Source organism: Saccoglossus kowalevskii, chromosome 13, assembly GCF_978046115.1.
Source record: "Saccoglossus kowalevskii chromosome 13, keSacKowa6.1, whole genome shotgun sequence".
Taxonomy (NCBI): domain Eukaryota; kingdom Metazoa; phylum Hemichordata; class Enteropneusta; family Harrimaniidae; genus Saccoglossus; species Saccoglossus kowalevskii.
Window position 1 is genome coordinate 12,322,289 of NC_140653.1, and position 26,753 is coordinate 12,349,041.

At 35.1% G+C, this 26,753-nt stretch overlaps 2 protein-coding genes across 3 annotated transcripts; one reads left to right on the forward strand and one right to left on the reverse strand.

Moving 5' to 3' along the window:
- Window positions 1–203: 203 nt before the first annotated feature.
- On the reverse strand, window positions 204–16,737 carry LOC102801716 (uncharacterized). Of its 2 annotated transcripts, none has more exons than XM_006818269.3 (7): window positions 16,597–16,737; window positions 12,376–12,473; window positions 10,753–10,877; window positions 9,154–10,020; window positions 3,841–4,068; window positions 2,676–2,774; window positions 204–2,468 (listed from the first exon to the last, which is right to left on the reverse strand). In XM_006818269.3, the coding sequence occupies exons 2-7, from the start codon at window positions 12,410–12,412 to the stop codon at window positions 2,343–2,345; spliced, it is 1,482 nt and encodes a 493-aa protein (XP_006818332.1). In that variant the 5' UTR covers window positions 12,413–12,473; window positions 16,597–16,737; the 3' UTR covers window positions 204–2,342. The 2 variants fall into 2 exon arrangements, with proteins under 2 accessions (XP_006818332.1, XP_006818331.1); XM_006818268.3 differs by having other exon boundaries at window positions 9,043–10,020.
- A 369-nt stretch (window positions 16,738–17,106) lies between these two features.
- On the forward strand, window positions 17,107–23,580 carry LOC100371524 (uncharacterized). Its single transcript, XM_002736161.4, has 4 exons — window positions 17,107–17,317; window positions 21,070–21,185; window positions 22,177–22,239; window positions 23,240–23,580. The coding sequence occupies exons 1-4, from the start codon at window positions 17,242–17,244 to the stop codon at window positions 23,291–23,293; spliced, it is 309 nt and encodes a 102-aa protein (XP_002736207.1). The 5' UTR covers window positions 17,107–17,241; the 3' UTR covers window positions 23,294–23,580.
- Window positions 23,581–26,753: the final 3,173 nt, after the last annotated feature.

The following is a 26,753-nucleotide window of genomic DNA, read 5'->3' on the forward strand; positions in this document are numbered from 1 at the left end:
TTAATATTCCGATTTTTACTCATTGCAATTCCATAATTGGTTCTTGAGTGGGACAGATACGCATGGTAACTGCAAAGACTTTCATTATGCGCTTCAGGAGTGAAAATTTGAAGGAAAAAATGGCTAGCAAGTGACATTTCTTGATACAAATAGTTGCAAGCACTTTAGCGATGAATTAAATTGTTTACAAATGAAACTCCAGGTTCTCCTTGTAGAGATATTTGCATATTTATTGCCAATATTTATAAATATACAGAAATTAGACATGTTCACACCAGTTAAATATTAAGCTTTAAATATGATACATTAGTTTCTGACTATGCAAGTGTTGTTGCACACAACATCCAATCAGATGAACTGGCACATACATGTAGTTAGCAACTTTTTCACAACATTAGCATCTGACCAATCCAGAATCACATTTAATCATATGCAAAATAAAAATTAGACCAACACCAAAACCGTATTTCCTCAGTATTATACAATATTTACATTTAAAAAAAAAAAACAGTTGGCAGCAGTGACGAGGTAAGAGGAGACACTGTTACAAAAACTAGAATAGATGGACAACTTGGTTTATCAAAAACTGACATTAGTGGAAACAATCGTGATAACTTGATTAATATAAAGTTATTCAGATACTTGCACACCTGGAGGCAGCCTGTGGTACTGACATCACTGTATGCAAATTTCTGATAACAAATGTTGGTCACTGTTTATAGGACAAAGCTTTACTGTGACAACATTGCCCATAAGTTGTATTGACAGGAACACATGCATGTATATTTAATAACAGCAGAGGAAAACTATTTCATGCTAACCAGTTTTTATATGGTATGCACATGCTCGAGCAAAACGTAAACAAGTGCAACAGCCTATATCGTCTTCATGACAGTAGAATACATAAAGTGTATACAAAAGATACAACACAGTATAGCAAACTTCATCCAAGCCAAACACTTGTAATACTGGTATGTATCATATTGTATGCAAACTGGTTTCATCCCAAATCGAAGGTCATATTTGATCAGTAGAAAACTTACAAACATGCTAACATGGCGAGGCAGCCCACATCATATAACCAAAATAAGTTACCGATTCACATGTGTGCTTTCAAAACCGGATTACCTCGTTTTTGCTTCTCGTCTCAGCGAAAATTTATACCGTTTTAAATTGAGATCATTCAATACCACAGATATACATTCAACATTTATCACAACACTCTGACCTCTTTGTTCTTGTGCAGTACAATATGCAGATATTGCATCCACACCAGTGTGATATCTAAGCCTCAAGTTGAGATCAAACTCACAACTCAAAGTTCAAAGTACCTTATCCTTTGATCTACCAGAAATTCGATGTTAGCGCTCAGACATTGAGTGGTCTGAGGTCAGTGGTTGGCTTTTTTACCTCGTCATGGTCCAAGTGTAGTAATAAGTATTCTTGAATATATAAATGTTGCATAGACAATAGTAACAAGGCCCGAAATGCATGTACATATTTATGCCAACATAATCAGTGGATCATGGTTGTTACAAACTCTAAGTGCGATTAACATGCTGTAAGCTGGATAATGTACTCGTGTTCTTGCAATCGATCAGATATACATGCATTGAAGGTTGATTTCAATTGATAAAACATCCCCTGAAACAGAAAATTTTCCCCATTCTACCCATTTTCCCCATTATACCGTATGTGGGACATTTTACAGACACTCAAAATTGCACATGCGCAAGATTCAAAATGTACCACCTTGGTTTAGCCTCTGTGAAACGGAAATACTGTGAGGGCAGTCACTGTGAGTGATTTTCAGATCACTGTAAAATATACAGGAGAATGATCAACATATTTTAACAACATGATAAGATAGCAGGATTTCCATCCGATAATTCCAGGAGATGACAAGACAAGATGACATAAATTTGATATTGGTCGTGTTACATCTTTGTGCACATTGAAAGACCATTTCTCCAAACAATAACTGTATGTTCTAGCTGGGTGGAAGTATACGCCCACCCCTCCTCCACATGTATCAACAATGTCAGGCCACAACACAATTCACTGATTATAAAATCCTCCAAGGTAAATTCATTGATATAAACAGAGCAAACAAAACAAAGAGAAACCCAGTAATAAATTCTGACACATTACCCATGTGATTCCCACAATGCCTACAACACACTTATTGTAAATGCAACATAAAAAAAGACACACATAAATCAATTTTTTACTTAACATCCTATACAATGCATTTCAAAAAAGAAATGAAAAATTTCATAAAAGTAGCTGATAATATGTGTAAATCCGCACAAATATATTACAATTGTCATCCTAGTCAAGACTTATGCGGTTAAACCGTCCAGAACTTTTTCTTGATTATTTCCATGTAAAATTAATTGCCTTGTAATTTCTTCCTGTTTAAACCCTAGCTCTTCGAACTGTTGTAGAAGCTTCAGAAATTCAATTGCCTGTAATGAAAAACATAAGAGATTTGAGTAACGCAAGAAGAAGGTGAATTTCAGTCAACTAAAATGTAGTCTGGATACAAGAATCACAACCACCAGCAACATCACATCACAAAACGAGACTTTATACCGATAGTTTGATCATACCTTGGTACTTACATTAAAGCTTTGCTACTAATAGAGTAAATACGGTACACATATTGTACTTGCCTGTTCCTCATTGTCTTGTAAATTCAACGCCATTTCTACATATTCTTCTGGATATCCAACTGCTACTAGACTATCTATTGCACACAATGTTTCAATTACCTGCAGAAAATGATGGATGTGAATCATGTGACCATAACATACAGTAATATTGACAGTGTACATACTATATCATATTTTGTATACAATGTGTCACATTATGACTACTGTAATCATATTACAGTGGGCACCGAAATAAACTGATCAGAAAACCTCTATGTTCGGTGTTGGTATTGAAAGTAATACTCATTCTTGTAACAAAAATCCCTCTTTGGTTGTCTGTAAATTCCATTACATGTTTCAGCTATTATCTCCACTAACTCCAACCTGACTGCTACTCTGTTGCCCTCCGCCAACAATAGATTGAATTTATAAAACCTTTTTTCAATAAATGGCACAAACCACCAGCAGATGCAAGTATTTACAAACCTGAATAGAATATAGCAGATAAAGGTCAATGTCAATTTGTTGATACTGGATACTCATTCCTATGTTTCTGTTTTGATACACCCAGCACCAGTTTTCTGAGATTATGTACTTCATTTTCAAATTACAAGAATATCCTAGCAATTTCAACTGATATTCAGACAACGTTTTTGTGGTAAATCTTGCAATCTAAATGCTGCATAATGGTAATATTACTGATCAGTTTACTGTTAAAATCAAAATCTAAGACTAACATATACCAATCAAATAGCCATCTTCATTATATGAATGCAAGGAAACAGTTTAATAGCCAAGGTTTAGTAGTTAAGCTGGAGCTAGTGTTGCTAACTGAGATCTGTGGTAAACGTTTTATGAACTCTATCAACAATATTCACTAACATTATGATTATTGACAACAACAAATTTAATATAGTGTACTGAAAGTCTCCGTGTATGGCCATGTATACTGGCATACAATAAGATCAGCATGTACTGTGTTAACTCTTAACTATCAAATCAATAACTCACATTACTGTCAAAAGACAAACATACACTGAGTGTGTACTTTGTATTTATTTATTCCTGTACTCTGAAATGATTTATGACATACATGTATGGCTACCAAATTAGATGACAATAAATTATCACAATTTATCAAACCACAGCTTGTAGTTGTATTTATAATAGGACTTGTAAACGTTACCTGTTTTTTATCTTCTCCCAGACTTTGAACACATCTAGCTACTCTATGTTGTGGGAATCCCATATCCGTAATATCATCAATAAAACGTTTTTCTTTTTCCAACAATGTATTGTAAGGATTAGGTAATATATTATCCCTCTCAGAGTAAGCTGGCGGGGCATCAATCGGTCTAGAGTCTGAATGATGTGGATTTGGTGATGGTGGTAATGGTGTATAACTACTCAAAGTCTAAAACAAAAATAAAGAAATAGGATAAACTATGAAAGCTGGTGCTGTCTTCTTATTCTGGAATTGAATTCAGTGTTCTACCAATACACTAGATATATGAACAAATAACTGAAATACTTTATGTGTGGTAACTTCACATTTGAAAATCTACATTGTGATATATGACGACAAGGAATTGAACAATTGTGTGAATAAAAAGCTGGGAATACACCGAGCAGATACCATCAGTCTTTCCCCTTTGTTGTTTCAGTTGCATGTCCACATTCTTATACAGTCTAACATTCGTCTTTAAGAAAGTATGGATGAATTGAATGGTGCCAAGACCCATACCACATATGATGAAATTGCAGTGTTGGAGTTAACAATGTGTAAAAAAGAAAAGGGAACAGTGCTTTTTTTAATTGGAACATACATGTAATTTCAAATGAATCACATCATGTGGAATTGTTGCAAAATAATAACAAAAGGGTGAGAAGCATAAACAAGCAGCCTCTCGGCTGAGATAGCTCCGCTGTGCATAGCTCCACTGTTAGCAATGCACATTTCAATTAAAGAACAGAAGATATCATTAGAAAATGAACAATATGTATAGTATCAAAACAATCAGACTTGCGGTTTTCAACAAAAGTTACAAAAAGTTAAAAAAATATTCATCAAAATTAGAGAATTGAAGATATCATCATGAAATGAACAAATCTGAGTAAGAACCACATGTAGTACCTATATATGTAATATCAAAGCAATTGGACTTGCGGTTTTTAACAAGAAGTCGAAAATATCAATTTTTACCAAAAATTACAAAAATATTCACCAAAATTAGAAAATAAAAGATATCATTACAAAATGAACAAATCTGAGAGAGGTCCACATGTATTACCTATATATGTAATATCAAAGCAATTGGAATTGCGGTTTTCAACAAGAAGTCGAAAATATCACTTTTTACCAAAAATTACAAAAACATTCATCAAAATTAGAGAATTGAAGATATCATCATGAAATGAACAAATCTGAGTTAGAACCACATGTAGTACCTATATATGTAATATCAAAGCAATTGGACTTGAGGTTTTTAACAAGAAGTCGAAAATATCACTTTTTACCAAAAATGACAAAATTATTCACCAAAATTAGAGAATTAAAGATATCATTACAAAATGAACAAATCTGAGAGAGGTCCACATGTATTACCTATATATGTAATATCAAAGCAAATGCAAATGAACTTGCGGTTTTTAACAAGAAGTTGAAAATATCACTTTTTATCAAAAATGACAAAAATATTCACCAAAATTAGAGAATTGAAGATATCATCATGAAATGAACAAATCTAAGAGAGGTCTACCCAAGGTACAAATACACCAAGTATCAAAGCATTCAGGCTTGTAGTTTTCAAGAAGAAGTCGAAAAAGTAAAACATTGACAGGGACGACGATGGACAATCACTCATATGATAAGCTCCGCTTGACAAAGTCGACAGCGGAGCTAAAAAGTTGGTTAGAAACAAAGGAGAGGATCAATTTAAATTGTGATGACATGCAAGGAACCACATGTATATAGTACTGTCCTGCAAGAAACTACCAGCAAATACCCCGCATAGAATGGTAAACTACCAGCTAATACCCTGCATAAAAAGATGAACTACCAGCTAATACCCTGCATGAAACTACAAGCTAATACCCTGCATGAAATGGCAAACTACCAGCTAATACACTGCATGAAATGCCAAACTACAAGCTAATACACTGCATGAAATGGCAAACTACCAGCTAATACACTGCATGAAATGGCAAACTACCAGCTAACACCCTGCATGGAATGGTAAACTACCAGCTAATACCCTGCATGAAATGGCAAACTACCAGCTAACACCCTACATGGAATAGCAAACTACCAGCTAACACCCTGCATGAAATGGCAAACTACCAGCTAATACCCTGCATGGAATGGTAAACAACCAGCTAATACCCTGCATGGAATGGTAAACTACCAGCTAATATCCTGCATGGAATGGCAAACTACCAGCTAATACCTGCATGAAATGGCAAACTACCAGCTAATACCCTGCATGAAATGGTAAACTACCAGCTAATACCCTGCATGAAATGGCAAACTACCAGCTAACACCCTGCATGAAATAGCAAACTACCAGCTAATACCCTGCATGAAATGATAAACTACCAGCTAACACCCTGCAAGAAATGGTAAACTACCAGCTAACACCCTGAATGAAATGGTAAACTACCAGCTAATAACCTGCATGGAATGGCAAACTACCAGCTAATATTCTGCATGAACTGGCAAACTACGAGCTAATACCCTGCATGAAATGGCAAACTACCAGCTAATACCCTGCATGAAATGGTAAACTACCAGCTAATACCCTACATGGAATAGCAAACTACCAGCTAACACCCTGCATGAAATGGCAAACTACCAGCTAATACCCTGCATGGAATGGTAAACAACCAGCTAATACCCTGCATGGAATGGTAAACTACCAGCTAATATCCTGCATGGAATGGCAAACTACCAGCTAATATCCTGCATGGAATGGCAAACTACCAGCTAACACCCTGCATGAAATGGTAAACTACCAGCTAACACCCTGCATGAAATGGCAAACTACCAGCTAATACCCTGCATGAAATGGTAAACTACCAGCTAATACCCTGCATGAAATGGCAAACTACCAGCTAATACCTTGCATAGAATGACAAACTACCAGCTAACACCCTGCATGAAATGGTAAACTACCAGCTAACACCCTGCATGGAATAGCAAACTACCAGCTAACACCCTGCATGAAATGGTAAACTACCAGCTAATACTCTGCATGAAATGGCAAACTACCAGCTAATACCTGCATGAAATGGCAAACTACCAGCTAATACCCTGAATGGAATGGTAAATTACCAGCTAATACCCTGCATGAAATGGCAAACTACCAGCTAATACACTGCATGAAATGGTAAACTACCAGCTAACACCCTGCATGGAATGGTAAACAACCAGCTAATACCCTGCATGAACTGGCAAACTACCAGCTATTAATACCCTGCATGAAATGGTAAACTACCAGCTAACACCCTGCATGAAATGGTAAACTACCAGCTAACACCCTGCATGAAATGGTAAACTACCAGCTAATACCCTGCATGAAATGGCAAACCACCAGCTAATACCCTGCATAAAATGGTAAACTACCAGCTGATACCCTGCATGAAATGGTAAACTACCAGCTAACACCCTGCATGGAATGGTAAACTACCAGCTAACACCCTGCATGGAATGGTAAACTACCAGCTAATACCCTGCATGAAATGGTAAACTACCAGCTAATACACTGCATGAAATGGTAAACTACCAGCTAATACCCTGCATGAAATGGCAAACCACCAGCTAATACCCTGCATAAAATGGTAAACTACCAGCTGATACCCTGCATGGAATGGTAAACTACCAGCTAACACCCTGCATGGAATGGTAAACTACCAGCTAATACCCTGCATGAAATGGTAAACTACCAGCTCTAAACACTCCAAACAAGTATGATATTGTGAACTAAAGACAAAACACTATCATAGCGGAAGTTGAATACCAAAACACTATATAAACCAGAATAGGTACAATGAACTATACTGTACTGTAACTAACTAATCAATGTAATGGATTAAATATGTTTGGAGTTTGACAGAGAGATCAAATAAACCCCTTTGTTTGTGCAAACATCAGATTTGTCTTGTGTTTTTTATTCAAATTACATTATACTCAATATTTAATCTGGGAAAAAAAATTATTACCATTACCAAGTGATAAAATTGGTAGTGTTGCCATGAAATAAATTATATCAACATACGTGTACATGTAGTGACTACATCTACAGTATATGCAGTAATTTCCCATGCATCTAAGCAGTTACATGTATAATGCAGACCCTTGATACACGCGTCAAATATCAGCTATTTTGGTCAAATACATGTTCCTATTTAGTAGATACATGGAACAACTACAAGGTATTTTTAAGATGACAGACGCCACACGGTTGGATTAGGATGATTAATGATATTAAAAATAAGATTATTACAATAGACTACAAGCTATGCACTCAGATAGTATGTGTTCACAACAACCTCCACTTAGTGTTTGCCGATACTCTCACTGTCTTTATACTGAGAGTAACCCAAAGTATGAACAAAGGTAGAATCAGCTGATGCATAGCTGAGGTTGTTTCCTCCTGTACTGCCTGAGTGCATACGTTGCAGTATTCTCATCATAACCATATTAGTATGCACCTTCATCCAGCTTGTAATAATTTAATAAGAGATAACAGCCTGAATTGGCAAAAATAATGATTCGCGCTGTAAGAACATTGACAGGATTTTATTTTCATCACAAATGCTTCTACATTTGATGATTCTGTGCTTACATGAGACGTCAATAATCTTAAACACATAATTTTGGTACTGGAATTAACCCCAAATATAGGAAAATTGAAATGTTGAACAAAGTGCAGATACGTTTTTACAGAATGGTAAATTCTATTGTTTCCGATGCTAGATGTATATTAACAAACCTATAATACAACATTGCCTACTGGAAGCATCCAACGGTGTGATCTATTAATCAGGTCACATGTGACTGGAGAAAGATGTTTGACCAATCCTCATTTTGAAAGTTTGAATAAGCATATTAATGATTTATTATAAAGACAAAACATACTGATTTACTTTGAACTTGTTAATTCAACACAAAAATCCTGAAACACCAAATTTATTAGTCAGTTTTTCGAAAGATGGTGGGATCTGAACAAGAACGACACAGAGATGTAATTTATGAGATTATAGCTACTAAATATATGCACTAGCTACCGGTACATGCAAGTAACAAGCTAGAAATGTTAGGTTAGGTGAGAGTACCTATTGAAAGGTTCAAGTTATTGGCACACTGTCATGGCTAAGGCATAGTGCCTACCTGTGGGTAACCTGGCGGATAATTCACAGTTGTACCAGGTGATAGCGACGTCCTAAAAGGGAGCATTCTATCTAGTCTACATCTGCTACTTATTCTGTTATCATCTCTTACCCCTGTCTCCAAATATGGAGGTGGTGGCGTTGCCGATCTGGTGGTGCAGTCCGAAACTACAGCTGTCTGGAATGATAATGATTCTGGATAGCTTGCGTACTCAGGGTTTCCGCTAGAATAGTTCATTTGACCGGAGATATCTGGCATTGAAGAACTCCTGTTCGCTGTACAGTTTGTGTAAGGGCTTTCAGATCTAGGTGATTGGATGGGTGGAAGTGGTGGTTGGCGAATAAAAGGATCTTGTGGACTATTGTGACTGCCATAGAAGCCGTTAATATTTGTAGTGTAATTCAAAGGTGTATTTATTGTTGGTCCATTACTAATCACCTGTTGGGAGTGGTTTTGATCACTCCCTCGACTAAAAGACACATGCCCTGTAGATGCCTGGAATGACACCGTTTCAGTTTGATTCCTATTTTGGGTATTTGCAACATTTGCATCCCCAGTGTTCGAAGGCGAGGCATTGGGATAGCTACTTTGTAAAACACGACTCAGTTCCTCCATATCATTCAGTGTTTTCAACTCTGTGGTTTCAAAAGGATCTGATGCTTCTCCTTCGAAATCTGAAATATCAAAACTTCTAGAACTAGTTCTATTTTGATTGTTCTGCATACACAGCGGTTGATTTAGTGGCACAGGTTGCAACACTTCGTTACTCATATTAGCAACCACTGGGTCCAGTACTGTACTATCATTAGCGCTAGCTAAGATATCTAAATCATTTTGAGCTGCTGAATTTGCAGTCCCAAGAAATGCTAAATGTGCTTCCGCTTCTCTCATGGATTGAGCCTGGGCTTCTCTGGCAGCTTGACTTTGTTTCATCTCATCAGCCCATCTTATTATCTCATTCTCTACAGTAAAATCATACTACAAAGAAAACAAAATGAGATTAGAAGTGTTTGTCAAAACCAAAGATCCTAAAATAATTTGTCTCCAATAATTATATGGAATAATCCCTGACTATATTATTAAACTGTAGAATACCTTAAATTATTTTCTCCTAGAAATTATTTTCACCATATTCACAGATTGAATAAATCAGTAAAAATAAAATGCAGTGAAAACACTTTTTTCTAAGATTAAAACTTAATTTCAAGTATATGTAAATTACTTGGGATTTTTTTTCCAGCAAAAATGAACTCCAACTAGAGTAATCCACATTATATTACTTGCTTCATTAGTAGTGCAATAAAGGTTAAGTCATATTTTTATGATCCAGTCATTAATAAATTAATTTTTGGCTTATGTGTATTTCTATTAGAGGTGCACTTCTAATGAAGCAAATACGGTATTTGAAATCAAGCAGAACAGAAAGCCCACTAAAACAGTTTAAAAAACATTGATTGCTATTGTGGCAAGGATAAGGACAAGAGACATGTATAGATTGATAGGATAGAACGAATAGTTTGAGGATGTTAGTATTATAAATGTCTCAATAATTATGTATACACAATATTTATTTTAATAGATCATGATTCCAACAGATTGGACAGTAGATAAACAAGCAGATATTTTAATCACACATTGTATTCCTTACCGTCGATATAAATGTAATGAATAAGAAAATAACATAAAACAAAATTATAACATTAGTCTCACCTCTCTGTTTAACACTTCATGTGGATTTTTTTGATGATAGCTCACTGGTAGAGATACAAGATTAGGTCTGCTGTACCGCTCGCTAATCTTAAAGGCCACTCCATCTAGGTAATTTATATACGGCACTATGAAGAAACAAAGCAAAATATTTCAATATGTGTAAATTGGTCTTAAATCTACACATCTCAATGAGGCATATGATTTCTGTTTGTGTACTTGAATTATTTCTGATCTCGGCTTGACTTTCACTTTCCCCGAAGGATCCTAGTTTTCAATGTTAAAAGATAAAACTGCCTGCTTTAGTATATAGATGATATATATAATACAATATTGTTATGCTAATTATTTTTTCAAACGACGACGTTATTAAAATTTTCACCGTGATAGCTACGTGAATTTGAGCCAAAATGTTATCAGCAAGATTCCAGGAACGACAGCGACAACAATCAAAACGTAATTAAAGGCAAATAAACTGTTTCGAGTCATATCATAAATCTAAAACCATTGTTGAATTTTGAGGGGAATGGAAATCAGTTGATTTGAGGGTGTCACAATAACTGAATAAGCAAGGGAGAAAATCATTTTTATGCTATGAAAAAGTGAAGACCTTGAACGTACTTTATGTATTTTAGTACAACGTCATTTTTGTTTGATTACCTAACGCTTTTAGGTTCATGTGCTGCAAGTTTGAGTGCATATAGCTAAGAGGCGGTTCCTCAGAAAAAAATTTAGCCTAGGCATTTTCCAAGTCAAAATCGCAAAATGATTCATTCTTACACCATCTGGGAAGTCCGAATTACTGAACGAAGTACAGGACGACGAAGCTGAAATATCAACACATACCAATAATTATATCTCAAAAGTGAATATTCGTGGTGGACCGAACCGGAAGTGGGAATTTGTTACTACTCTAAATATCCAAACATATTTTAGTATAAGGTAGTTATTAAAGGGTGGTGGTCAATGTGTCAAGTGCTGTTTGATATGGGACTCATAGCAACGTTCAAAACATGTGTAAAATGCATTGTTTGTTTACATGAAATTCAAACATGTACTGCTAAATGACCACCGCTCTTTTAAGAGGAACCGATACTATACAATTGTAAGTAGGGGCAAGATGGCCACCGCTGTATTAGTATGCTAATCCGAACCAAGCTGCTCACATTGTGTCGGGAGCTCCGTGAAATGTGCCATTTACGATGTTTGGAGATCAAGCTGTGATTCCAAATACATATCTACAGGGGCATGAATATGTACGATTACACTCATCTGGTTGGGCTTTTGATGTAAAAATGTTGTTGTTTTCGATCGAAACGTACCGCGACATGTAAAAATCATGAGTTTAAAATGCCTGTCAATCACAGTTTGAGTAGGCGAGCATAATAAGCATTCATTTACTTAGTGGCCAGAGGCGGATTTAATCATCCATGAGCATGTGGTGCAATCCATGGGATTGAGCTATATTCCACTGAAACTTCACAATGTCTAAAATGAACATTGATGCACCAAATGTTATAAAGGTAAACAGTCCATTAAACCTATAAAGGGAATCAGAATACTGAGCAGACATTGTCATGTATTAAAGTATTATTACTTTCTAAGAATACACAAATATATACATACCACTGCTACTTCTCTCTAACTCTCTTCGGTATGCCATAATTATGACATGATAGGATTAAAAGTCTTCGTGGGAACAGTGATGATTTAAATTTTAAGAACTGTTCAAAAAAAATAAATCAAAGAAAGCTTAGAAAGTATTCCTATGAGCTGAGGGTATTGGAGGCATGAAGTACAAATAAGGAATACTGTATTTCCTATATTAGAAGCACATCTCCAATACACTTAATTATTATATAAAAAATGATTGAAATATGTCTTATTTTGACCATAGACTTGCCTCTGTCATTTACATTCAAGCACATGTGCTTCTAATAGAGCAAATACGGCATTTAAAAATATAACTACAAGCAGTTATCAGGGTGTTTCCAAGTGGCTATGATATAAAAATTATTAATATTTAATGAAATCATGACTATATTTAATCTGCAGCAGTGCTAAATACATTACAGTTATGAATATTAATCAGGTCGCATGACCATATATAGACATACATGTTCGTCATATCTCTTTTGCAAAGCCTTCATTATAGCACTAGTTACACATCCTTATCTGCAACAGTGCTGGATATATTAGTTACGCCACAGTCCCTCTATCCCCGGTCTGGAAACGACTAGCGTTCTTTTGTCTCGAACCGCAGTGCGGGTAAACAAACCATTCCCACGCGGGCCGAGGGAGTCAGGAAGTCAGACAGATTACAATACCTTCAAAAGTTACCGTCATGCAAAGCGATACCTCATTGTATGACTTCACTTTGACTTCAAATTCGGGCAACCACAACGTAAACAATAATGTAAACAAAATTATCACTATGAAATTTAGGTTTTTTGAACCCTGATATGCATCACCACCAGCCTACCAACTCATAAACATCAAGTTCCTGCAATTCAAAGATTAATAACGGGAATTATGTTAATGTTCTCGTTTTAATAGGGAAAAAACTTCGCGTGCAAACATGCTGACATCGCTAAAAAAATCTTGTCAAAATGGCGTCGTTCATGTTAACGTAGTCGATCGAAAAACCTGTGATATTTCTGATTCTTGGGGGGTTCATAACAGTTCAAGTCAACTATACAACAACTAGTGACTTTATTCTATGTAAAAGTATATAACAATTCTTCAATGATTGTATATAAATGATTTTTTTAGCACAGAATTGAGTACATTGTCATTTCAAAACGTCGCCATTTGCATTTACGATCTAAAAAGCATCCATAAAAGTCGCTCAATTTAACATTATTAAAATGCAGTGTGACAAATAACAAATCAGCCCACCAATTTTTAATGATATGTTTCGATTATAAAATGTCAAAATCGAAGACAAATATTGTTTTCGCGCCAAGAAGTATGGTAAATAAAATTGAGTTAATTTCAATCACCCCAAAATCAAAAACGACAAATATCTGGGTAAAGGTATGAAAATTTGTTGCGAAAATGTGTCGTTGCTGGTAAAATAGATGAATTAAAGAACTACTCACTGGCTAAAATATGACCTTATACAGATATCCTGATTAAAAAAATATGTGAAAAAGTACGAATTCTGTAATAAACAACTAAGTTGTAAAAAAAATACATAACACGGACGATGTCAAATCACGTACTGATCACGTGACAATGCTTTGCCCACACCCGCAATGCGCCTTTGCCAGGGAAGGAGACCAATTCACACCTAATACAATGACCGTTTCTAGACCGGGGATAGAGGGACTGTGGTTACGCATATAAATGGAGTCACATGACCCCATTTATACAAAGTAGGTAATCAAAATGCATGGTTTCAATCCTGAAGTAATCAGATCTGTGGATTATCCAAAAGCACTTTGGTAATTGATGTCCAGCAATTTAAATCAATTACAAATTACATCTGTGCATTGCCCTTTGGCATCTATATAAAAGAATTTTGCTGAAATGCAATGATTATTTTTTTAGTTATCTGTGCAAAAGCTGAAAAATGGCTGATTATTATGCAAATTAGCTAATTATTATTCACAGACTTTAACTGAAAACTAGTTTGTGCATTGTCCCAGAGCATCTATGTACCAAGTTTTATTGAAATCTGATGATTGTTTATAAAAGATATTAGTGGAACACACATCTGCACACAGACATAACAGACATTTTTTAACATACATGTACATGTAATATAATACAGGAAAGTCAGTCGCTTAGTTTTTACTATTAGCCATTTTCTCAATGTGATAATTTCATGGCATTTGTGAAGAAAAAATGTTTTGAAAGGCACTGATATTCCACGTTGTAGGACCCCAGATAAATTTTCACCGCTAGAACATTTTGCGATTTTTGCTGACTAACAGTATAGTGTCATGTACAATGTATGTAGAATGTAATGTATTGACACAATGGTTGAGTGACCTCTGTCACAGGGTCCAAATATCATACAATATTGCCCACAGTGAAATCTTATTCTCATGAAATTGTCTCAACCAGGTGCTCAGGTTTCTCAGTGAAATTGGGCACTCTGGAAATTATTACTTGAAATTTCATGTGTTTTGTATTCAAATACACCTATCACACTGTGTTTTGAGGCACACAAAAACAAATATCAGTGCTGAATTAGCTAAACTGTGAACAGTGATTGCCAGACCATCAGTGTGTCCCCGAGAAGGACTAATTTTAGAATCCTGAGACAAAATAGCGCCCCCCCCTCCCAAATCAAGTAAGTTTATTGATTTCTTGGGATGTAGGCATTGAACAAACAAATATGTGACCGTACATGTATAGGTGACTTGAGGCACAAACACAATATTGTGGCCCTAGATTTCCTTGGTTTGACAATTATTTTGTTCATAAGACTTTGTTTCACCAAATTACAAATTTCATAACTATAGTAAGATGTTTTTCAAGATCACTATATCAATGTATGAAATTCTGTTGTGTCAATGAAAAACCAGAAAATTAGCAACTAGTTGCATCACAGCAAATCTTTGTGCTCAGTGGGACGTTATATCGACATAGAGGACACACTGCTAACCATACAAAACTGTTGTTTTCTGAAATGAAAATAAACAGTATGTATGTCAACATATATTAATGGATAACTTTGGCAACTCAAAATGACAAACAAGAATCATTTTTAGTTATGTTTTCTATAAAATCTGAGAATAGAATGCAATTCATTTCCCCTATTTTAGCTGCACCACAATTTGCATAATTTTAGATCATCTGGGAGTATTTGTATACCCCTATTTCAATTGGAAATATAAGGCCAGATATTGTAACCTTAGTGATAGCTATTCTGCAGTAGGGATTTTTCTGTACCTCAGTCAAATTCATGACATAGTTTTGCTTAACCAAAGAATAAACACTATGATTTTTTATTGGATTCAATATTATTCTTGCAGACTTCAATGAATTTTGCAGCTCATTGTTTCTCGATTTTCTGTATAGTCTGTGCCATACATGAGGATAAGTGCTACCAGCATGTGGAATAGATGTGAAGCATTGAATTTAAAGTTCCATTCCAAGGATTGACGGATTGCACTTTAAGCCAAAATAAATTTACTTTTCTAAATGGATGAAATAAAGATTACATTCAATAGAATAAGATCTAGATACATATTTGTCTGCCCACACAAGACCTCATCTGTTATACATACAAAACCTAATATATACTAAAAATAAATAACCTAGATTATTAAATTAAATTACTAAATGAAGCATACCTTACAAAAAATCACAGCAGTTTGTATTTTTTCGTTCTACTTGTGTTATAATATAAGAAAGACTGATCACATGAGGGTATGAATCATCGATGGGGGTCAATACCATGGTCAGTTATCTCAATCGAAAATTTTACCTTAATGCTGATGTGAAGAGCATTAGTTAGGCTTAGCACAGTCAACCGGGGACTATGTGCTGGACAAAAAAGTAACGCACAATGTTTGTAACTCGTATGATTTTGAAAATAAAACAACAGGGAGTCAATATGGTTTTATCATGCGCAATGTTTACCACAAACTCTTACTCATTTTAGCGAAATTTAATGTTGTCGATTAACAATACCATTTGACGTGAGTGTGAGTTACCCCCCAAAAAAGGGTTTGCCAATGATAACCCTGTACAGCAATGTTTAATGTTTTTAAAACGTTTCAACGATAATTAATGGCAAGCAGCTTATTCTTTGAGTTTGACACATTGCTTCAAGAAGTGAAAAATGCTGCCAACGTGAGACATGAGTCAACAATATAAGGAATAAGAACTCACCTTAAACAAATTGACAAATGCGTCGAAGAAATAACACGATAAGCAACCCAATTTACCTCTTTTTAGCGATGATCTTGATACAAGACCTGAAAGAGGCGGCCATCTTGGATTTATGATGGTCTATTTTTAGCATAAATGACGTCACCTTGAAGAAAGGCTATTTTTTTCAACTCATGATGTAGCGTTTAGCGTTGCCGAACTGCAGAATATTATTCTTCAACAATGATTCGTCTAAATACATCATAGTCCCTCTGAAACTGAAATTAAAATATAAATGCCCTAAATGCCAATGACTGTGAGGGCGTATACATCGTGTACTAGTAATTAGCATAACAGTATTCGTTTAGAGATTTGTTGCCTGTTTGAAAAGTATTCACTCAAATATGTTTTATATAAATAAAAAAAATATTCTACTATAATTCATCAGTATGAATTTTTTATTATAATATATTATTAATATTTTCGAACTATCGTACTAGAAGTATTGCGCTATCCCGGAAGCAACTACAGTTTTGACTGATTTCATGATTGTGATGTCTGCCATTTTATCATTTTAATTATGTGAGACACTGTTTTGTTATCTAATCACATTTTATTTTCGTCTTTCAAACTCGTAACCTTGAAAGAGCTGTCGTCCTAGCCACTATGCAACACCAACAGTACCGTGACTACAAGTATCCGGGACCGACGTATCCACCCAACTATGGTGGCAGAAATCAAGGTGAGTGTCCGTGACATTTTCATAGTCTGTTGGCGTGTGTCGCTGTGCACTGCCAACAAGGGGGCTTGTCAGCTGAATGTGGATTCATTAAAATCGCTCAATACAGTTTCACAGTTATTTTTGAGATAATGGATTACAGAGTTGGAGGTTCTTTTTGCACCTCTAACCATGGAGTTAAAATCTTTTTTTAACTTTGATAATAAAAAATGACCTAAAGTAGGATTGGCATAGTTAGTCAGTCGCCGGTACATTCGCCTACCACTTATATAATAACACAAGGTAGGAAACCTTGACATCTCAATTTCACGAAAATAACAAGATTTTCGAAATTATATTTCGATTCGCTTCACAAAACTCAAGCATGATATCTGTTAAATCCTGTGAAAATCGAAACACCAGAGCAAAAAGACAAAATCCTCCAAGCAGAGACCCGAGCATGCATTGGTCAGCATTACGATCTTGGGCAGGATCAATTTCTGTGTTTGTGTGCAAGAGGTTGAAGTTGACGTGCAGTATATATATGCTACAATGTATGTCTTGTCGGTTTACGTTGCAGGTTTGGCCAACTGTATATAGTTTACTGGTACGCTTGCTATATACAACGAAATATGACTACCCAGCACCACCATACTTGCTTATATTTACCGTGGGGGTGCCAGGTCAATCGACTTTCACTGTACTTGAAGATGAATACTTGCATATAACTTGCATTTCAATTTCCTTTGAGCATTCCACCATTCGCTACTCCTCACTTACATTTTATTGTCAAAAGTGTGTTTTACTGATCTTGCCGAATTATTAGATGTACGTTCGCGCATCGGCTGTCAATCTTGGTATTGAATAAAACTAGTTGTTACTTGTTGTTAATATAGTGTATCCTATAAATATATACAACTCTAAAGACGTAGATGGAAGATAGTAGGGGAAGAGAGAATACAAGTTTTAATCCAGATTTAACTCTTTTTTTTCACGCCTTTTGTTTCATGTCTTATCCGTCATCATGTCCACTTATTTACTCAACAAAACAGCGGGTCTGACTCGTGATTTTTAGAGCTAATTAGACTAACGACTGCTTCATTCCTGTAGTAAAATTGATGATTCAAATGGTATAACCCAATGTCGGCAAATACAAAATACCGTAACAATTACGCAAGCATGACAAGCACATGAACAATTTGTTGTTCAGATCTTTTTGTGCTCACAAGGGCGAGTTTGTAGTGGGCTAATCTTAAATCTGATGAATCAACTTTGGGACGAATCTACTTTGAGACGAATTGTCTTGTGGGGTGAATCGACTTTAGGATGAATTAACTTGTGGGACAAATCAACTTCGGGGCGATTTAACTTGTGGGACGAATTGACTTGGGACGAATCAACCTGTGGGACGAATCGACTTGGGACGAACTAACATGTGGGATGAATCAACCTGTGGGACGAATCAACCTGTGGAACGAATCGACTTGGGACGAATCAACCTGTGGGACGAATCAACCATCCCCACCCTAAATATAACCCTCAACCTAAGCCCCCCCATCCCAATTCAATTGTATGTGTTCCCTCTAGATAACTATAGGTGTTCTTAGATAAGCATATACAGTTGCTGGAGGATTGAGTTAAAGTTAGGGTAGGGGTACCCCAGGCACTGGAGGTTGTAATGTTCCACCTGCCCGGTAGGATAATGCTACACAAACAACACTCCAGTCTGACTGCTATCGAAACTGAGTGCGCCATTCATAAAATATAGATGTAGTGCTGATTGGGTGACGCAAGTGTCAATCAAACACCCACTCTATTTATAGCAAATGTCGCAAACAAAATCACCTGACTGGCGCCATTTTCAGTTCTCGATGTCAGCGTGCGTCTCAGTTTAGACTGTTGTGTGTAACTGTTCATAATGTAAAAATGTTGCCATGATTGCTAAGGAAAAGCTGAAATTAGCCTTCAAGACTATTTTACAAGACATTCCTGGTGTGCCATCTCTCAAACAGTTTACGGCAATTGAAGAGATTGTAAACCGCCGTGACACTGTTGTGTTTTTGCCGACTGGTTGCGGCGTGATTTGGCGTAATCATGTTTCCTTTGACAAAATCGCTGACAATCCGCCGAAACCGTGATTTCATGTTTTTTCAAGATTATCACAGGAGCAAATTAATAATGATAAAAGCAAAATAATATCCAATGCTCGGGATTAATTACGCTGGTCTAACTCCAGTCTGACACAAGAAACTTCGAACAAGTTTGTCGATGAACTAAATCCAGATCGTGGTAGAAAACCGTACAACATGAACTCCAACAAAAATTACTCCCAAATGAACTCAACCACTTACTATCGACGACAGCACTGGAGAAACTGGGATAAAAACACCAACATGATCAATGTTGATTTTACCCACCATCTCCCATATATGGTTAGTTAATATATTCAATTGTTTATTAACAGCTACATCAAGAGTCGCGTGTGATTGGATATCGTTCAAAGAGTAAAGATCGCATGCATTTAATTAGTGAGTGGGCGGAACTCTGTTCTGATAGCAGTCAGACTGGAGTGTTGTTTGTGTAACATTATCCTACCGGGCGGGCAGAACATTACAACCTCCAGCGCCTGGGGTAGGGTAGGGGGTGAAAAAAGAAACTCCTGTACTGAGCTTTGAACCCATCACATTCAGAAAACTGTATTGAGCAACCTTAATTCAGTCGTCGCCTGTATCCATTATACATTGCACAGTCCCTCTATTATAGACTGTGGATGTAGAAAAATTGTATCCAACTCCATGATCGTTTGTCATGACCGATTTTTTAAATGAAGTCATAATTAAAATCTTTACTTGAAATTTTGATACATGTGTCGCCTTATATCTCTCAAACACAGATCGTACAGCATTGTTTACTGATATTTTTACTTTGTATACTTCTATTTTTATGACTCGCCTTGTTGAAAGGGTGTCCAAATTTAGTATGTAGAGTGTGTGACTGTGAATTTATGCATTTATGAATTCACTACTTATGTATGCATTCTTCCTCTGTCTGAGAATCTTAGGTTACGCCCCATCACAGAGTGCACCAGAATTATAATTGAATTATAATTATTATGATACATTTATATAATTAAGATTTTTTATACATCTACATGTAGTACTGAAAACAATAGAATTTACTGTTTCGTACAAAGCCGTAACTGCATTTGCTCCAAAACACATCTGCACTCATTTGAATGTTAATTAAAAATTTCTCCTTATTTGGGGTAAACTAGGTCACTAGCATTGACACAATCAAGATTATTAACATCACATTCGTACACTTTTTATTGTCTGGCACATTAACTCAAAATGTAATGGTTCCCATAAATCTCAAAAACCAATTATTTTATTTCATTATTTGCTACCAGTATATAGTTTTGAAATTATGTAATATATATACTATCACATTTCTTTGAAATTTGCTCTGAGATAAACCAGACAGGATTATTTTAATAAAGAAAACCTTGCATATTGATTATATAATTGTTATTAGCCAATTTCAAAAAATCAGATTTAAATTGAATTTGTGGTATAAATCAGACTGCAAACCACAGATGTACAATCAAATTTATTTTCTGTGAGTATTATAAACTTTAATAATGTGGAATCACATTGTTTTCACGTTGTGCATCTCAAAAAGGCTAATCTCAAATTTTGAATCAATTTCAAGTATGCATCCAATACATGTACTTTCAGAGTTCTTTCTAAGCTTTCTTTGATTTTGTTTGTTTTCAGGCAAACCAAATTTTTACGCGCCACAGCCATTACTCAAACACAGCTCTTCTATGGCACTTAGTTCAACTTTAGATGGTGTAGAAATGAAAATAGCAGATTCCTTGTCACAAAACAGGGTGAGTGTGTTAAGATATAATAGAACAGTGATACTAAAGAATACAGAGACAGGCAACTGCAGCCTTTTTTTTAATATATCTCTTGGGATTGGAATGTGATTTTGACTGTTTGCTGTGCAAGATTACTTCACATACAAAATCCACAAAAATAATAATTACTGTAAAATGCCTAATTTTCACTGGGTTTAAATTTTGCTGATTTACCATTTCAGGCATATTCAAGTGGGTATTAAATTCACGGTTTTATCATTTAGATAATGTGCTCTATGCTAAATTTTACATATTAACTGGGTTTTAATTTAGCGCATTTTCCAGTCAGTGAAATAAGCAAAATTAAAACCCAGTGAATAATTAACCTCTTTACAGTATATTTATCATTGGACAAATTAAAAAAAACACACCCATAAACTAGTAGAATATAAATGAATTTGTTATACAGTGTTTTTGAAAATGGGTTAAAGAATGGCTTAGAATTAACATTTGGCAGGACAACTACTTTGTGATTGGATGCAAGTAAATGATAGTACACAGGGGTCGAAATACTCTGGTGCACACTGCACTATGCACATAGATTATTAGCTAGTGCATGTAGAAATTAACACAACATTTTCTCATTATATTCACTAAGCCTAACTAGACAAGTCTTTGCTGAACATACCCCTGGTATTTTATACAGCAATTTTTTAAAACTGAAAAAGGTATGATATGGCAGTTATTGCATGCATCCAGGTGCTTATGCAATAGAATGAGATGTACTGAGAGATGTTTGGTGTTTGCCGTAGTTGCCTCTCCATTTATTAGCTAGTACACTTCAATTAATGATTTCATGGCAACAAATTTAAATTTGGATAAACTTCCCTAATTCATTTCCGTCTAGTTGAATGACAAAAGTTAATTATTTTCTTGCTAGTGTGGTTTTATATTATGTTTTTCCGGTATAAAACACAATTAGTTAATTAAATTCAGTTTTCACTTATCCTATACTTTGCAGGTTTTGTTACCTGTGACTATGCCTAATATTATTAATAGACCAGACCTGGATAGTAAGTATAAGGTAAGGATCTTGTCTTCTCTAAAATTGTTGTTGACATGTAATATTCATTGATGATTTTCTAACACTGAATGTTTCACTTGAAAAGAATGGAATTTAATACTATGAGCATGTATGAGTTGATTAATAATTCATAATTCAAGTAAAATTATATAAAGAGTCAAATATAGTGTAATAAATATATACTTTGCTGGTGTCAGTTTGCTGTGCTCAATCAATATACTACTGTAAAATTAATTTTCACTGAAGAAATGATTCTGTGAAAATAAAATCCAGCGAATATATTTTTTTTCGTATATTTTAAATTCAACTCGTCAATAATCAGTGAAAATAAAATCCATACAAAACACCCAAAAAGTCTTTTCACAGTATTCCACTAAATTGCGCCCTCTCGTGATGGGGTGCTTGTGTGACATCCAAATGCCATATATAAGTGAAGAGAATATGTTCATGAAGATTTAATTTTAGCAAATTGAATTTATCACTGAAAACAGTGAAATTAAAACCCAAATGAATAATTAATGTGTTTACAGTATTTTTTATGCACATATAATATGGGTAAGAATCCCAGAAAATTTGTCCCGTCCACCCACCAGAGGGGAAATCTGATAATGCATTGGAATAAAGCTCCTGGCAATTGTACTCCTTTTTGATGAACATACATTGTACATTATGTAAATTACCACTTCAAGAGGTAGTTCTCTCTCTCATACATAGTTCTCTCTAAACTCATACAAACTAACCTGAGTTGGTACCACTTTTAGGTGTTCACAGGAATGAATGCAAAGAAGCACATTTTTATTCAATCATTGTCTTCAAATTTTTGTTGACAGAATTATTGTCATATTTGCATTAACAAATTTATTAATCAGTTTTTTGAGCACATTTGGTAGTAACACCCACCTCATTTGACTATGCCTATACGCTTAATTTTGACCTTTGCCACCGATAAAATGTAATTATTCAGTATCTACCTATAAACCAATATTTCATTTTATTGCAGTACGATTTTTCACTGGAATATAAAGTGCTGGAGTTACTGGTGAATGGTGACTAACTGATATCATCGCAAGATAACAATCAGTAACAATGTATGAACCATTGAACTCTGCTGAGAGCTCATGTGCAATAATCACGCTGTTTGAATCATAAATATTGTTGTTGTTGCGTGATCCATGCATGATACTAGAGTGGAAGGGAAGGGATTGTTTTGCAAATATACAATGTATGTTCATTCAAGTTTCAATGCTGAATGGGTTAACTAATGCCCCCCACCCCCAATAATTATCTACTTTGTATAAAGAGGTTCATTATAACGTGTCTATTCCATAAGGATATAAGAAATGACAATTAGGTACGCTGGACAATTTTTTTGAGTCAAGCATTTGAAATATGTTCCTATTGAATTTGCTCGGATTATAACAGGACATCTATGTAAGCTGTAAAACCATAATTCTCTGCTGAAAACCTGTCATATCTCTGCTGCATTCTGTAAATGCTTCAGAACAATTTATTTAAAGCCAAAAAATAACATGAATGCTAGTAAAATTGTCAAATGTATTTTTTTTTATTTGGGAGTTAATGATCTTCACTTCTTAATTGCTACATGAATTTAAACCAACTCACCAACATCACCAACATATGCTGAGCAAGTTATTTTGTGGGTTTGGCCTAACACACCTTCTCTGTTGAAGGAACTGAATTTTAGCCTCTCCTGTAATTAGTATAATTATTGCAGCTAATATGCATTGCATTGTTTCCATAAAGACAGTTTAGCTGCAACTAACTACAATGATATACCGGTACATCTGAGAATCATGTCTTTACTGGAATATTGATCATATAGATACAGAATACAACTGCCAAGGTCAAATGCCCTATCCATAGATAGTTTGTTAACCTGCCTAGTCCTATAATTCTCAATACCTAGATATGTTAGACACTGGATCCCTTTGTAAGTTATATTTTACTCCACTTTTCTCACAGTGCCAGGTTGGCGTACTGTACAACTTCCTAACCAGTCTGACTTGTAAAAAGGGTTTTGTTTTGGGTGAACATTTTTTTTATTAAAATGTTGTCTGCTTCATTTAGGTTTTCTTCATTTGAAATACTGTAAAACATGTCTTTTTAGCTAGCATGTTATTTTAGCTAATTTAGCTAATCTGTTATTTCGCTAATTTAAGATGTCGCTAATTTAAAACATATAAACAAGTATATTTTCACAATGAGAATGTTGAGAATTTAGCTAAATTAAGATTTAGTTAATTCATGCATGGAGTCAAATTCACTAAAATATAATGTAGCTATTTAAACATGTTTTACAGTAAGTTAGAAGTATATTTTAAGACTATTTGTTGCAAATGTTTAAATTATAAGTTTGCAGTTGTGTTTTTATAAAGTCACAAATGTGCAGTATGTGTTATTTTTCTGTTATTTCTGAAATAAAAACAATCTTAATAGTATCTCAATATTGATTATGTTTTAAATTAAACTGGTTGTATAAGTTTTGTTTTTTGTGTCTCAATTAACGGTTAGTATGACTCCCATCATGACAATCTCCTTGCTACCTGAAAATATGTTTTAATATTTCAACATTCCATGCCACACTTGATGATGATGCAGAATGTACGGTAATATTCAATATATACCGGTAAATATACAAACGATTATATTCAAATATCTTCATAAAAAAATGTTCAGTTTTCTGATAGTAATTCAGTAATGTACACTGAAGGTAGATGCCTACTCATAAATTCAAATACACATAATGAATTGTACTCTGGCAATATAAGGATATTGACTTAAAAAATGTTCGGGTCATGAGCCTAATTTTTCAGAAAATGATGGTTGTATTTTTAGTGTATAGTGGTCATTTTGTCTAGTATAACGCTTTTACCATAGGTTCCTATGGCAGATATATCATGCCATATCTCAAATTATAAGTTGGTAACATCGGCTTATTAAAGCTTAGACTGAAAAATCCTTATATGGAACCAAATCAATTTTTACATAGTTTTAGCACAATATATAATACTTAGAACAATAGAATCAAAAAAGTGAATTCAGTTGTTGCAAGTTGAGTCTTTCAACCAATATCTTTACCAACCAATATATTTGAATACTGCAGTCTGGTTGTGATCAGAATGTTCACTTTTTCTTACTTGATCACATGGGGAAACAGGATTTGAATTTGTGTAGTCTATTATTCAGCGAAAAACAATTTCAAAGATGACTGGATAAACGTTGCATTAAATTATGTTGGTAAGTTGCCATTGCTACAAAAAACATGACAAACATGGGAACATTTTGAAAAACCTGCTTATTATAGTGCACCATTATTTTGAAATTTTGACGTATTAGTTTTCAAATGAAGTGTTGGTTTAATAGTGGAAGTCATTCGATTTGTGATCCAGCAGAGTAGTTCTATTAATTTATTCATTCATTCATTCATGTATCCACTCATTCATTTGTCACTATTCTTCTGAACTAGGAGCTCACTATTTAAATAAATAGAAGCTGCATAAATTACTTATCAGTTGTGAACTACATAACAGACATAAAAAGTAATCAAATATTAGTATTAATACAAAAAGATTACAAGAAACAAAAAGTTTATTCCAAAAACTACAAGATCAGTATATTTTATTGCATTAATTTTTAATGAACCTTTTGTATTATTTTAACATCTTTTTCTCTGTGTTCCACTCATGACAGGGTCACCGAATGCAGCTTTACTCACAGTATTCATCCAAGCTTTAAAGCGCGGTGGTCGTCGCGCAGCGCGTGTTTGAATTTCATGTAAATGATGTATTTTACACGCGTTGTATACGTCGCTATGAGTCCCATATCGAACAGGACGCGTCGTGCCGCATCCTGTTCGACATGGGACTCATAGCGACGTATACAACGAATGTGAAATACATTGTTTATTTACATGAAATTCGAACATGCGCTGCGCAACGACCACCGCGCTTTAATATTACTTGAACACATTGCATAACTCTAGAGGGCGTGTTACAATACTAGCATAGGCGAGTATTCATCTGCTGTTTTCAAATGTTCACCGCTGGTCTTACATCGGCGTAATGTTGGAAAACTATCGCGATATTGTAATGTCATACCTAAAATTGACAAATTGCGGACTGGATACTTATTAATCCACACCCAGGAGGAGTTTCTTTTCAAACAACATAAAAATGGTTCAAACGTTCCTGACTAATTTATCATGATGGGGGTGGGGTGACTGAGAATGCCGGTGACCAAACTTGTATGATCCTCCCACAATACAGCAACCAAATTTTCTGACCCTTCTTTGTACTCCGTGTTTACAACAACAACTAAAATAACTGATAGTTAAAATACGGTTACGAATACGCTAGCGTCCGAGATATACTGCGAATTTGGCGGTATTTTTTTACAGCCCAAGTTAGTCAGTCCGGCACTCAGACCACGAAACTCTGTGTAGATGCATGCTCAGATGGCAGCGGACCACTCAGTCTGTTGGAGTTATTCCCCGT